The sequence below is a fragment of the Saimiri boliviensis genome, chromosome X, assembly GCF_048565385.1.
Source record: "Saimiri boliviensis isolate mSaiBol1 chromosome X, mSaiBol1.pri, whole genome shotgun sequence".
Lineage (NCBI taxonomy): Eukaryota > Metazoa > Chordata > Mammalia > Primates > Cebidae > Saimiri > Saimiri boliviensis.
The window spans coordinates 101,267,084-101,281,049 of NC_133470.1; the positions used below are offsets into that span (position 1 = coordinate 101,267,084).

Here is a 13,966-nt window from a genome sequence, read left to right on the forward strand (position 1 = left end):
TTTAAGTTCTGGGATACATGTGCAGAACGTGCAGGTTTGTTACACAGGTATACACGTGCCTTGGTGGTTTGCTGCACCTATCAAACGATCATCTACATTAGGTATTTCTTCTAATGCTATCCCACCCCAAGCCCCCCACCCTCCTACAGGCCCCGGTATGTGATGCTCCCCTCCCTGTGTCCATGTGTTCTCTTCTTCAACTCCTACTTATGAGTGGGAACATGTGGTGTTTGGTTTTCTGTTCCTGAGTTAGCTTGCTGAGAATGATGGTTTCCAGCTTCATCTATGTCCCTGCAAAGGACATGAACTCATCCTTTATATATATCTGGCAACAAATGTATATATAAATATATATATATATATATATAAATATGTATATATAAATGCATATGTATATGTGTGTATAATATATATTTTAATATATGATGTGTACTCTATACTACATAATATATAATCTACAAACATGCTTTGCCTTTTCACTCTCTTAATAGTGTCTTTTGAGGAACAGAAATTTTCCATTTAATTTTGTCTAATTAAACAATTCATTCTTTTTAGTTATGGCTTTCTTATCTTCATTAAAAACATCTTTTCTTATTCTATAGTTGTTAAGACAATATCTTAAGTATTTTCTAGATTGTCTATCCATTTTTAATAAAGTTCTGTGGAGTGGGAAGAGGTAAGAATCAAGGTTTGTATTTTCTGTGCATTTATCAAGTGCATGTATTAGAAGCACTATCCTTTCCACAGTGATTTACAGCTCTTCTGTATTTTGTATTTCCAGATTCTTTCTGGCCTCTGTGTCTTCTTCCCTTGGTGTATTTGCCTGTATTGCTCCAATACCGCAATGTTTTAATCACTCTACTCTTATAGTAAATCTCATATTTAGTAGTACATACCTACCAACTTAGTTCTTTTTCTTAAAGGTTGTCATGGCTTTTCCAAATCTTTAATTTTCATATACTTAAAAACGATCTGCATGTCAGTTTTCAGAAAACATTTTGTTAACACTGTGGAGTTTTAAATATGATTCCTATGATCATTCTGAGAGCATTAACAATAATGCCTCTTAATAATGTCTTCCAATGCATGGCAAGATTATTTTTCTCCATTTACTGCAGTCTTGAATTTCTCTCAGTGATGTTTTATAATTTTTGTGTAGTACCCTAATGCATCTTGATTTGATTTATTCCTAAGTATTTGATGTTTTTGGCACTGTTTTTAGTAGCATTTGAAATCTCATATTCTGATTGTTACTAATTGTACAGAAACACCAGTGGTTTTTATTATATCTACTAACTTGACTAAGTTCGCTTATTAATCACAATGATTTTATTCCTTTACGTTTTCTACAGAACAATGTCATCCATGAATAATGACAGTTTTATTTCTTTCCAAAATTTATACCTACTATAGTTTCCTGATGCTACTGCAATTGTTAGAACCTCCAGTAAATTGTTGAATGGATAGTGGACATCTTTGTCTTGTTTTCAAACTCAGGGAGAAATTACTGACATTTCACTATGAAGTATGGCATTTACTATTTTTTTCTGTACATATGCTAGCCAGAATAGGAAAGTAGCCCTTTTTTCTTAGTTGCTGATACTTTTTAATCACGAATGGACTTTAAACATTGACCCATGTATGAAAATGATCACGTAGTGTTTCCCTGTTTTTATTTTTTTTATTTTTTTGTTAATGTGGTGCATTACATTTGTTGATTTTCAAATGTTAAATCAATGCTGCATTTCTGCAATATTCTCCACCATGGCTGATGTATGTCTTTTTTAAGTACAATGGCATTTTAGTTGCTCACCTTTAGTTTGGAATTTTTGTGTTTAAGTTCAGAGGTGATCTTGGCTTGTAGTTTGGCTTGATCTTGTAGTTTCTCTTTCTTCTAACGTGCTTGTCAGATTTTGTTATCAGCTTTGTATCAATCTCCTAAAATGAGGACAAAGAACAGGAACTATTTTTCCTAACAAGGGTTAATACAGATTGGTTTATACATCTTCAAATAGGTGATATTTTTTATCTACTTTTGGTTGATAAGAGCTGCTTATTCCACAAGCATTCTGATTGATTTCAGTTGTATCATCTTTCTTCTTTTTTTACTTAGTGTACATTAATATAGATTCCTTTTACAGAGAAAAGAGTGTTTGTTGAGACTTGGTAAATCTTGGCTGTTTTGTTGAGACTTGGTAAATCTTGGCTCATGATTAAAAGTGAAATCAATGATTTAAAGTCTTGGTTGTATACACATTTGCAGAACTGTTTGCCATTTTTTGATTGATAGATTTTTATTATTTTTGAATATGTTCATTGATGTTTTTCAGGAAACAATGACCAATGAAACAGAGAAAGTGGCTGGTGATCCTGAAACCGTATTTAAACATCCCAGGGAATCTGATAGTCCTCCTTATCAGAAAAGGCAGAAGATGGCCCTGTTGGCAAGGAAACAAGGAGCAGGAGATGGCCTTATTGGAGGCTCTGCCATGTCCAAAGAAAAGAGTAAGTCAGCCTGTCCTCCCCTCCTCTTCATGCTGTGTCCAGTGCAGTTGGCCTCCTGCCTGTTCCCCTCCAGAGAAACTGCCCTTGTCAAGGTGAACAGTTTCACCTGACATGGCCCTTAATTTCTCAGCAGCATTTCACAGTTGTTCACATGCTTCTTCATGGAAACTTTCTAGGATTTCCATTTTCTTCAATTTTTTTTTTTTTTTTAAATTTCTTGTCCTCATTGGTGAATCCCTATCATTTTTTTTCTTTTGAGATGGAGTTTTGCTTGGCCAGGCTGGAGTGAAGTGGGATGATCTCAGCTCACTGAAGCCTCTGTCTCCTGGGTTCAAGTGATTCTCCTGCTTCAGACTTTGAGTAGCTGGGGTTACAGGCACCAGCCACCATGCCCAGCTAATTTTTCTGATTTTAATAGGATGGGGTTTTGCCATATCGGCCAGGCTGGTCTTGAACTTCTCACGTCAAGTGATCCACACACCTTAGCCTCCCAAAGTTCTGAGATTATAGGCATGAGCCACCATGCCTGACTCCTATCATTCTTTTTTTCTACCTTTCTTTTTCTTCTCTTCTGTAAATACTGTAAAAAATTTCTGAACCCCAGCATATCTCTCTCCTTCCATTCTACTCTGCCATGATGAGTCACTGAGCTACTGTGACATCTCCATGTCTCCCGTTATTGCCCCCATCTAACACACACCCTCCAACCCTGCAGCCAGGTCATCATGTTGGCATGTAAATCACATCATGCCATGTCGCTCTTGAAAACCCATCCTTAATTCTCCTAAGCACTCAGAACCAACCGTGAACTAGCTTTAGTCTGTGAGGTTTTGCATGGCCTGACCTCTGTCGCCCTCTCCTAACACAGGTCCCATCCATCTCCTGGCTCTCTCTGCCTCTGTCCTTTACCCCGTAGTGCCCGGTCCATCCCCATTCCAGCCCCTATCCTTGGCCTCACTGCAGCCTGGAAATCCCCCTCTGCCTCTGCACAGGCTGCCCCACTTCTTCCTCCAATCCCTACCCAAGGGCACCTCCTCAGAAGGCCCTGCCCAACCAGCGGCAGCCCCTGTGGCTCCCTCTGCTGCTGTCTCCCACAGACCTGTGGATGGCTTCCTCACCATCAGCCCAATGCTGTTAGTTTCATTCGCTCATTGGGCACGTACTGTCTGACTGCCCCATGAGGATGTGAGTTCCACAAGAGCAGGAAACGTTGCTCTCTGGTGGTTTACTGCTGATCCCCAGCTTCTGGAATGCTGCCTGCCACAGACGATGAATAAATGAAAGAGGTGACAGACCTGGAGTGAAAAGAATGTAACGTTTTTGTGACAAAAAAGAAGGATGAGGAAGATCATACACTAAAATGGATTTTTGGTGATGGAGTATATATAGAACTTCCAGCACTAATGGCCGCCTCTGTTTTCTCAGAACATATTTGATGTAGAGAGGTGGCAGGTTGAGGTGTATCCAAGTTGTCTGGCTTCCAGCTAGAGTATGGCGGGCTGTTTGTGAATTTGAGAAGTCATAATGTCAACTGAGACTTGCTACTTTCACCTAATAAAGCATAACAAGCTGACACTAACCCATGAGTACCAGGGACCTGTGAATGTTTGTTAGAGTTGTACTGTCTTACTTGGTTTCCATCTGCATTCATAGGGCCAGAAAATACGGGGTGGTTTTATTATGTGTCCTGGCCTCTGTTCATCAGGCCTGGGGTTTCCCCCAGTACATCCTCCCAATTATGAAATAAATAATTCCCTAGAAACTGAGGAGCACATAGATGTACCGAGAGGGGTGATGAAACACACATATCCCACAGCTCCGCTTCTCAGTTTGGTTTCCAGATCTGTCATTCATGATGTCTATGTGGAGGGGAAAGAACATGGTGAAACTCCCACTGATGGCTTTTTGTCAAAATTTGTTTCACCAGAGCTTAAGACAGGAGTTGGTATTCCACCCAGCCAATTGGATTCTCAGATTGATGACTTCACTGGCTTCAGCAAAGATGGGCTGATGCAGAAACCTGGCAGAAATGCACCTGTCAGAGTCATTGTTACCAGCAGTTTCTCTGGAGATGACCTAGAAGTCACAGAAATACTCCCTTTTTCAAGAATCCAAAAAGATATTAATGCTGAAATAAAAGGCAAATTAATGAAGGAAATTCTACATTACTTTGGATGAAGTAAGTAATATAAGAATGTCTGTTTCAAAAAAAAAAAACTCTAGGAAGTCTCTCTTTTTATGATTTAGAAGATGTGCATGTTATCTGCTGAGGCTCATTCTTTGCCAGAGTTAAGATTGCATATAATTTATGGTTGTTTTTCTTTTCTTTGACTAAAATATAGTACACCTTCTCTTTTTCTTTTCTTTCTTGGTTATTGTTTACAAGGGTTTCATTCTTATGTATATGCAGGTGTTTTCTTTTTTTTTTAATTGTTGTATGAGCTGGTATCTTTATTTAAGCATTTAAAACATTTAGCCTATGAAGCATGATTGCTGAGGTATTGTTTAACCAAGATTCACTTCTATTCTTCTTGATAATACTGAAGTTTTTTTTTTTTTTTTAACATATTCAGAACAAGAAAAAAAAACAACAACAAAAACGTCAAATTGCCTGAAAGACTGCAAGCACCTGCAGAAGTCAAGGGACGCTATTTTGAATCCATCATCAAGGAAGCAGCAAGGTGGGTAGAGATAAGAACTGTTCAATTTCTTTAAGCACTTGGGCTCAACGCAGTACTGGCAGTGAGCGTTAGGGAACTGTCCCTGCCTTGAGTTTCTCACCCTGGCCCTCACTCATAGTTATGGCTGTCTCCACAGTTACTTAGGTTAATGTTATCTGAATCTAACTCATCCTTCCAAGCCTATGGAGACTTCCATTCTCACCGTAGTCTGAGGAGGGCATTGTCCCTCAGTTGGCAGTCTTTATATTTGCTAGATTACTGCTTTTTAAGAAATTTGTGTAGGTACATAGCAGATGCATATATTTCTGGGGTATATGAGACATTGTGATACAGACAACAATGTGTAATAAACACATCAAGGTAAATGGGGGATCTATCAGCTCAAGCATTTATCCTTCATGCTACAGGTAATCCAATTATACTGTTATTATTTTTAATGTACAATTAAATTATTACTGACTATAGTCACCCTGTCTTGCTATCAAATACTACATCTTACTCATTCCATTTTTGTACATATTAATCATCTGCACTTCCCCCCACCCCCACTAACCTTCCCAGCCTCTGGTAACTGTCATTCTACTCTCTATCTTCATTAGTTCAGTTGTTTAAAATTTTTGCTCCCACTAGTAAGTGAGAACATGCGAAGTTTGTCTTTTTGTGCCTGGCGTATTCCACTTAACATAATGACCTTCAGTTCCATCCATTTTGTTGTGCAAGACTGAATCTCATTCTTTTTTATGGCTGAACAGCACTCCACTGTACCACATTTTCCTTAGCCATTCATCTGTTGGTGGACACTTAGGTTGCTTCTCAATCTTGGCTACTGTGGACGGTGCTGCAACAAACACCGGAGTGCAGCTATCTCTTCGATATGCTGACTTCCTTCCTCTTGGGAGTATACCCAGAAGTTGGATTGCTGGATCATATGACAGCTCCATTTTTAGTTTTTTGAGGAACCTCCAAACTGTTCTTCATAGTTGTTGTAGTAATTTATATTCCCACCAAGAGTGTATGAAGGTTCCCTTGTCTCCACACCCTCGCCAGCATTTGTTATTGCCTGGCTAGACTACCTCTTAGCATGCAGATGCATTTCTGTCTCCATGCTGACTGTTACTTCATTCTTCTGTCTCCCACAGTGCTTCCTACAGCATAGGTTCTTTGACTATCTTTTGGCTAATGACATGTCTCTTTTCAGGTATATGAGAGGAGACTTAATTCAGAACTTTGAGAAGAAATTGGAAGAAATGATTTGTGGGTACTTGTAGAAGAAGGATCATCACACCCCTAATGCATAATCTTGTTAATGATTGAGGAGAAAAATGATCAGATTGCTGTTTTCTAAAATGGAGCAGGATATTGCCAAAGCCTCCAAGCATGTGTTAGTGAATAAAGTGGCCCCCCAGAGGCTAGGAAATATCTATTAGTAAAAGCTAGTCTTTTTCCCTACGCATTTCATTTGAAAGGATAACTTGTTTGTTGGTTGGTTTGTTTTCCCTCCTGTGCTGATAGACATTATTAACACATCAGGTAAATATTGTTACAGTCGTGGTTTCTGCAGCAGCCCACATTGTTGTAGCTGGTATTTATAACTGCCTTCTTTCACTGCCCGTTTCTCATTCCCTTTGCCCTGGGGAAAGCGTGTCAGTTGGTCATGGTGCTTGGCCTGGCAGAATGACTCAAACCTTCATTACTGGAGTCTGAACCATTAGATGTCCTGCCTAGATGGGGATGCTATAATTTTTCATTAACTTTAATCATAAAACACAGGAGCACTAAGAAGCTCTCTAGATATATCAGGTATACTGTTCCTTAGCCCCTTGTGTAGTAGGAACCTAAATCCGTTCTTTTTTTTTTTTTTTTCCACTTTCCATCAGCCGAGCCAGTAGCAGATCCCCTCAAGCCAGTCTCTTGGTTCAGATGTACGAAGAGTTCAAACTGGTCATCTTGTACACACAACTTTCATTTCAATAGAATCACTTTTGGTTCCCCTGTTGAAAAAATTTCTCAATTCGTAACTAAGACCTCTAGTCGAGCAAAGCCAAAAGTTAGCTTCTTGAGAGCAAAGTTTGGTTTTTGAGCACAAGAAGCAAAATTTTGCTACTAGATACCCAGGAGTAACAGTGAGAGGAGGCCTGCATATTGCCTTCTTCATTCTTGAAGTCATAGATGTAGCTATGGGAAAAATAGTTCCATATACTTGATGCTGCGATACAGCATTGCCACCTCCTAGATCGTCAGCCAAGCCCCGCAAGGCACTGCCCGGAAGGCATTACTACAACTCAGGCTTTAAAATATCGTTCCGCTGTATAATTGAGCCAGCCACTTCAGGATGGTGAAGAACATCAGGGGACTCGTGTAATCCATTAGCATGAGCTCACTGCCATATTCATTTCCTGTAAAGTGGGTTGCATGTTTAAAACTGGTGCAGTATGGGATACCACGATAGTGGATACAGCCTTTCCTAACACCACAGTGTTTGTTTTCTTGAAGTGCTGTGGGTAGGAATGTAAATCCATATCCAGAAGAAGTGTCTATTTGAGGAAGATCAAAGTGATGCCCCTTTAATTGTGGAAGCAGACCAAATTAATCACCGTGCCACCTGGAAGCTGACTGATCAGTCTGGGACATCATGCCATATTGGGAAATCAGTGTTGGTCTCTGCAGCTAGCAGGTTGAATAGTCAGCAGTTACTGTAGTGAGATGGACCTGGTAAATGAAAGTTCATGTTGCCAAGCCCATGAATAACCTCTATCTCAGCCACCATAATCATGATGCACCATTACTGCTTAAAAGATAGAGGGGTGCACCTAAGGACGTGTAGATGTGGCTCAAGTAGCTTACCGTGGCCTCAGCGAAGACCACAAGTATACGGCTACCTCAGTTCTACAAATTTAAGAAGTTAGACCTGCCAGTAACCCAAATGAGCTTGAAAACAGTTTCTCTCCGAGTCTTCAATTAGTCACCAGCCTGGTTGATACCTTAACTTTGAATTTGTGAGATCCTAGCAGAGAAACCAATCTAGACTGCTTGGAATTCTGATGTACAGAACTGCTTATATATTTGTGTTGTTCTAAGCTGCTAAATTGGGGATAATTTGTTTTGCAGCAGTAACAAACTAATACATGTGGTACCTGCATATTCTGAAGTAACAAATGAAAATCAGTCATGATGTTTTTTTATTTTCTAGTCATCTGGTCACAGGGAGCTACACATGAGATCATGGGTATAGGATGAGAGAATTTTCTCTTTTTCTGGGCCCAATCCATGCTACCAGGGTTTCAGTCACTTGTCAGTGGGTCACGGTACTGCACAACATTGAGGTATACCCTAAAACAAGCATCTATTACAAAAAAAAACAAACGCAAAACTTAACCTTGTTGACTTTGCGCAACTACCGAAGATTGGGGATATGCCAGACCTAGACCCTTGGAAGACTGGCCTGGCATCCCAGTACATCTCCAGGAACAAACTCACTGGACCAAAAAATGGGGACGGTCAATACTGTCAGGCCCAATGGTCAATACCAAGGGATTTTATTGTGTCAGGTCATGGGTTCCTTAAGTTCCTCCTCTTAATTATCAGCAGCAGTTCAAATGTTCCAAAAGGGAGAAAGTGCTTTCTTACATACCTTTTATCCAGAGCAGTTCCCCTTCTGCCTTTACAGTAATTATGCCAGTGCTGCCACTTTCGCAGAACTCCAGGAGAGACAATATAGCTGAAACTTTGTCACTGGGTCACCTATCTGAGTCAGTACATCTGCAGGAACTAAACTAATAAGTGGACACCTCACCCAGGAAACCAATTTTTTTGCTCTATAATGTCCCTGTACTGGCACCACCTCCATTTCCTGTCAGCAAAGCTACAACCTCTAGGCTTTGCTGAGGCCATCCTTGCATGAAAAGCTCTTATTTGCCCCATCTCAACGTATCCCCCAGGGACTGTCAACATATTCTATCTAAAGATAACTCTGCCTGTGGTCAAACCCTAAAAGGGGAACTTTTTTGAAAGATCTTATTAATGCCGCCACCGAACTCTACCGTTCACTAATGGGTCCAGTAACCACTGCCAACTTAGCTGCACAAAAGCTTTCAATTTTAGGCCACAAAACAGGAGACCCCTTTTATAGGCCCTCCACTGCTTTCACCACTTTAATGCAAAATATTTTGCAGCAGAAATTTCACCATCAAACAAATTTTTGTGGTTTGCGGATCTTCAGCATATCTACAATTACCCACTATGGAAGGGGCGATGCTCGATCACCTACGTTTTCCTTATCTTTCACACGGGCTAACACATCTCTTCCTTTCGCCATGTACCAGCATAGCAAGATTCAGCTCCCAGCAAGACCCTGTATTTCCTTAAGTTTACTACTGCCCTCTCTGTTGGGATTATCATGGTCAGCCGCGGGAGGTAGAGCCTCGACATCCAACATAACCCGTTTTGGGAGATGACGGTGGCCCTCCCACAAACAGCAGAGGGCCTCGCTACGCTTCAACAGCAGCTGGACTCCCTAGCCATTATAGTCCTACAAAACCGAAAAGCTTTCAATCTTCTCACAGCCGGTCAAAGAGAAACATGTTTGTATCTGAAAGATGAATGCTCTTTGTACATCAATCAGTCTGGTTTAGTCCAAGAAAATATCAGAAATATCACCACCCACGCAAATGAAATTAACACTTTAGGAACTTCCATGGGAACTGGAAGCATTAGCTATTGTCTGCTCTGCTCCCTTTAACATTGCCAGTCGTTAACATACTTTTAGCTTTGACTTTTGGTCCGACTGTGTTTAAAATGCTGATTTCTTACTCTCTTGCTTACAGCTTCTCCAGGTCCATATGATGGTTTTGCAAGGCTTTCAACCTTGGGCTGCTAATGAGCTATCTCATGTCTTGCCCACCAGTCCTGTGAACAACGTGGTTCACACCCTGTTAGATCAGGCAGGAAGAGACTTTAGGGCCCAGGCTAGGCAGGGAGAATATGCCCCACTCCGCAGGAAACAGCTTTAGAAGAACATTGAGCGGCCTAAAACACCACACGTGTGTTATCCACAGTTCTGCAAATCAAGACCAGGAAGGCTCAACTGGCCCCTCTGCTGAGTGTCTCCCTAGGCCAACTCAAAATGGGCCGGCTGGGTGCTAATGTGCAGACTCTGGAATAATCCACTTCTGAGCTTATTCAGGTTATTGCTCATTTAGATCTAGTTCCTTAAGGTGGTGGGAGTGTGGTTCCCATTTTTTGGCTGGCTGTCATCCAGGGACTGCTCTAAACGCCTAGAGACACCCTACACTTTCTTGGGAGCACTGCTTTATCCTCAAAGAGGGCCTGCTGTGTCACATCCTTCTTGTGCTTTGACTCTCTCAGCTCTTCTTCTGCTCCTGGGTGAGGAAAATGCTCTGCTTTTCAAGGATTCCCCCGCCAGGTCTGGCCCACCCACACCACATTCATGTCTCAAGGTTACCTGACTTGAGACCTTAATTCTCTGGCAAAATCCCACCATAGCACTATTAGGATTAGTGCTTGATTGCGTATACAGCAGATGGGAATCTGGGGAATCAGACTATAGCTGTTTCAGTCAGCTCCAGCTGCTATCACAGAATACCACAGACTGGGTGGCTTCATCACCAGGCATTTCTTTCTCACATTTCTGGAGGTTAGAAGTCCAAGATCAGGGTGCCAGCACGCTCAAATTCTGGTGGAGGTCCTCTTCCTGGCTTGCAGTCAGCCACCTTGCTATATCCTAACATGTTGAAGAGACACGGAAGAACAAATTCTCTTTTCTCTAATCATAAGGGCATTAAACTCAACATAGGGTCCCAACCATCATGACCACATCAAAACCTAATTACCTCGCAAAGACTCCACCTGCAAATATCATCCCATTGGGATTTAGGGTTTCATCATATGAATTCTCAGAGGTCACACATATTCAATCTGCTCATAATGCCTGCCTACCACACAAGCCAGAATTGGACAGCTGTATTATGACAAGCCCAACTGGGATAGCCCTGAAGGACAGTGGAGAAGGGAAATCCGCCCAGAGAAAAGAACTTTGAGCAGTGTTCCTGTGTGGAGGAGAGATGGCCAGACTTTTAAGTGTGTATCCTTGTACAGGCTGTGTCTCATTGATTGGCCGAATGATCCTGGACTTTAGGATACATGATTGAAAATTTGTGACAAGGAGGTCTGGGGAAAAATATGTGGACAGACCTGTCTAAATGGACATTCAGTGTGAAGATATTTGAATCTCATGAGAGTTCTCACCAAAGGGTAACCTCAGCAGAGCACAATTGCAATAATCTGATCGATAAGGTACCTAATATCTAGATATTAATCAGCCTCTTTTTCTAACACTTGTGTCATTACCACACGGGCTCACAAAGTGGTCAAGGTGACAGGGATAAAGATTATGCTTCAGTAGCACTGACTTCCACTCACCAAGGCCAACCTGTCTACAGTTGATAGAGATATGAAACAGCCAAGGGTCCCCCGTCAAATCCCATCTTCAAGCCCAAAATGGCCTGAAGGTTGAAAAATCGGACTGCTGGTGCCAAATGAAACCCGTGATCGAGTCGAAGAACTGGCACTGTTTCTTCACCCTTTCCAAACTGATTATTTCTTAAAAATGTCCACATGTGCACTGGGAGAACAGTGTGGAGCCATGGGAATGTTGCACCTTGTGCAGGGGTAGCGGTCGGAGCCTGATCTCTTCGCTTCCTGTGTGGTGGCCCCGAATCAATCTGGGAGGTGGGAGCCTGTTAATAGGACTCCCTCTCGCTTTGCTGAGAGTATTTTTCCTTCCTTTTTTTCCTTTTCACCCAATAAATTCTGCTCACACCTTTCAATGTGTGCGCGAACCTAATCTTTCCTGGTCATGTGAAAAGAACTCAGTTTTAGCTGAACTAAGGAGCAAAATTCTACAATACAGCCATTGTTGTATGGCTGCTAGTGTATAATCTGACAGAAACAGAGCAACACTGAGCCTCTTATATGGCACCTGCCTCCAGGGTGATCAGCCAGCTACCAGATGGCAGGTGATTACATTGGACCATTTCCATTATGGAAGGTACAGGGCTGTGTTCTTACTCAAATAAGATAGTTATTCTGAATATGGATCTTCCTTCCCACCAACAGTACTTTGAGAAAATTAACATTTGTGCACTTAGAAAAACATCTTATATACTATCAAGGTATTTCACACAGAATCTCCTCTAAACAAGGCACTCACTTCACAGAAAATTAAGTGTAGCAATGGACCCATTTTCATAGGAAATCACTGGAATAACTGGTCATATTTTTTATATTCTTCTCTCCCCCCATGATCTTTTTTTTTTTTTTTGAGATGATACTATGTTTCACATGCTGGTCTTGAGCACCAACTCAGCCTCCCAAAGTCTCTGCCATCATCTTAAAGTGACTGGATCAACAGAACAGTGGAATAGACTTGTGAAACTGTTACAGTGCTAGCTAGCTGGCAGTACCTTGCAGGTCTGAGAAATTATTTTTAGGAAGCAGCGTTTGCTGTATATCTGCATCCAACATACTTTTCTTTCTCTCCCATAGTCAGGATTCATGGGTCCTAGAATCAAGGGGTGTAACTGGGAGTGTCTCTACTCTCTATTCACCCCTGTGACCCACTAGCAAAATTGCTTCCTATTTAGGCATTGCTGAACTAGAAATCTTATTTCCAAAAGGAAGAATTGCTTTCGCCAAGGGGCACAACAGTGATTCCATTGAAAAGAGATTCATACTACCAGCCGGCCATTTTGGTCTCTTCATCACTTTCCATTTAGAAGCAAAGGAGGGGGTCATCTACCGGCTTGGGATGATAAACCTGATGATCAAAGGGGGATTAATTGCACTAAACCAGGGGCTAAAAAAGAGTATATCTGCTGTGTCTAGAGAACTTCTTAGTCCTCCCACGTTTTTTGATTACACTTAATGGAAAATTACAGCAACCCAATCCAGGCAGGATATCTAATGGTCCAGACTGTTCAGTAATGAAGGTTTAAGTCATCCTGCCAGGCTGAGCACCATAACCAGCTGACATACTATCTCAGGGCAAAGGGAATGGGAAGTGGATAGTGAAAAAAAAGACAGTTATAAATATCAGCTACAACAATGTGAGCTGCTGCAGAAACCGGGACTATAATACTTAATACCTTGGTGAGTTATTAACTCATCCCCCTCCTCAGGTGGAAGAACAAACCAACAAACAACAAAAGTACAGCTTTTACTTACTATCAGAGATTTATGAAACTTTAAAACCTCCCACTTATTTTTCTTAGCTTCTGGAAGGGAATTCTCTTCACTTCAAACTACAGGGAGCTTCAGCAATAACTTGTTCCATCCTACAGCATAATCTCCTTGTTTCTCCTTGGTCTTTGCACTAATGCAATTATTTTTTTCCTCATGTGCTTAACTTTTCTGGGATGGCAGTGGGAATCTATTTCTTTAAGCACCTTCTTGAATTGCTGAATTAACACAACTTTTTTAAACCTGAAATTAAAGAGGTATTCCGTTAACCAGAGGATACTTACAGCATCTATGATATGTAAGAAGTAGTAGTGGATAGAAAATAGAGTTTACAATCTACATGCAATAGAAAATGCATCCTCATGGAAAAATAAAAACTAGAAAAATAGGAAGTGAGTCAACTGAGGGCTCATGCCCACTTCCAGATTATGATAAATTTGGAAGGCTCCATGGCATTAGAAGGAAGTGTCAGAATAAGATAATATTAACCTACATGCCTGTGGAAATAGCATGAACTATGATTG

At 41.1% G+C, this 13,966-nt stretch overlaps 2 protein-coding genes across 2 annotated transcripts in view; one reads left to right on the plus strand and one right to left on the minus strand.

Annotated features, from left to right (window-relative positions):
• The first annotated feature begins 2,336 nt into the window (after positions 1–2,336).
• On the plus strand, positions 2,337–6,454 carry LOC120361810 (cancer/testis antigen family 45 member A6-like). Its single transcript, XM_074391573.1, has 4 exons — positions 2,337–2,505; positions 4,433–4,664; positions 5,124–5,186; positions 6,385–6,454. The coding sequence occupies exons 1-4, from the start codon at positions 2,337–2,339 to the stop codon at positions 6,452–6,454; spliced, it is 534 nt and encodes a 177-aa protein (XP_074247674.1).
• A 5,184-nt stretch (positions 6,455–11,638) lies between these two features.
• SAGE1 (sarcoma antigen 1) overlaps positions 11,639–13,966 on the minus strand; it is a 134,741-nt gene continuing 132,413 nt past the window's right edge. Inside the window, 2 exon segments of the mRNA XM_039463914.2 lie at positions 11,639–11,804; positions 13,542–13,685. Of these exon segments, the coding sequence (XP_039319848.2) occupies positions 11,639–11,804; positions 13,542–13,685 (310 nt within the window).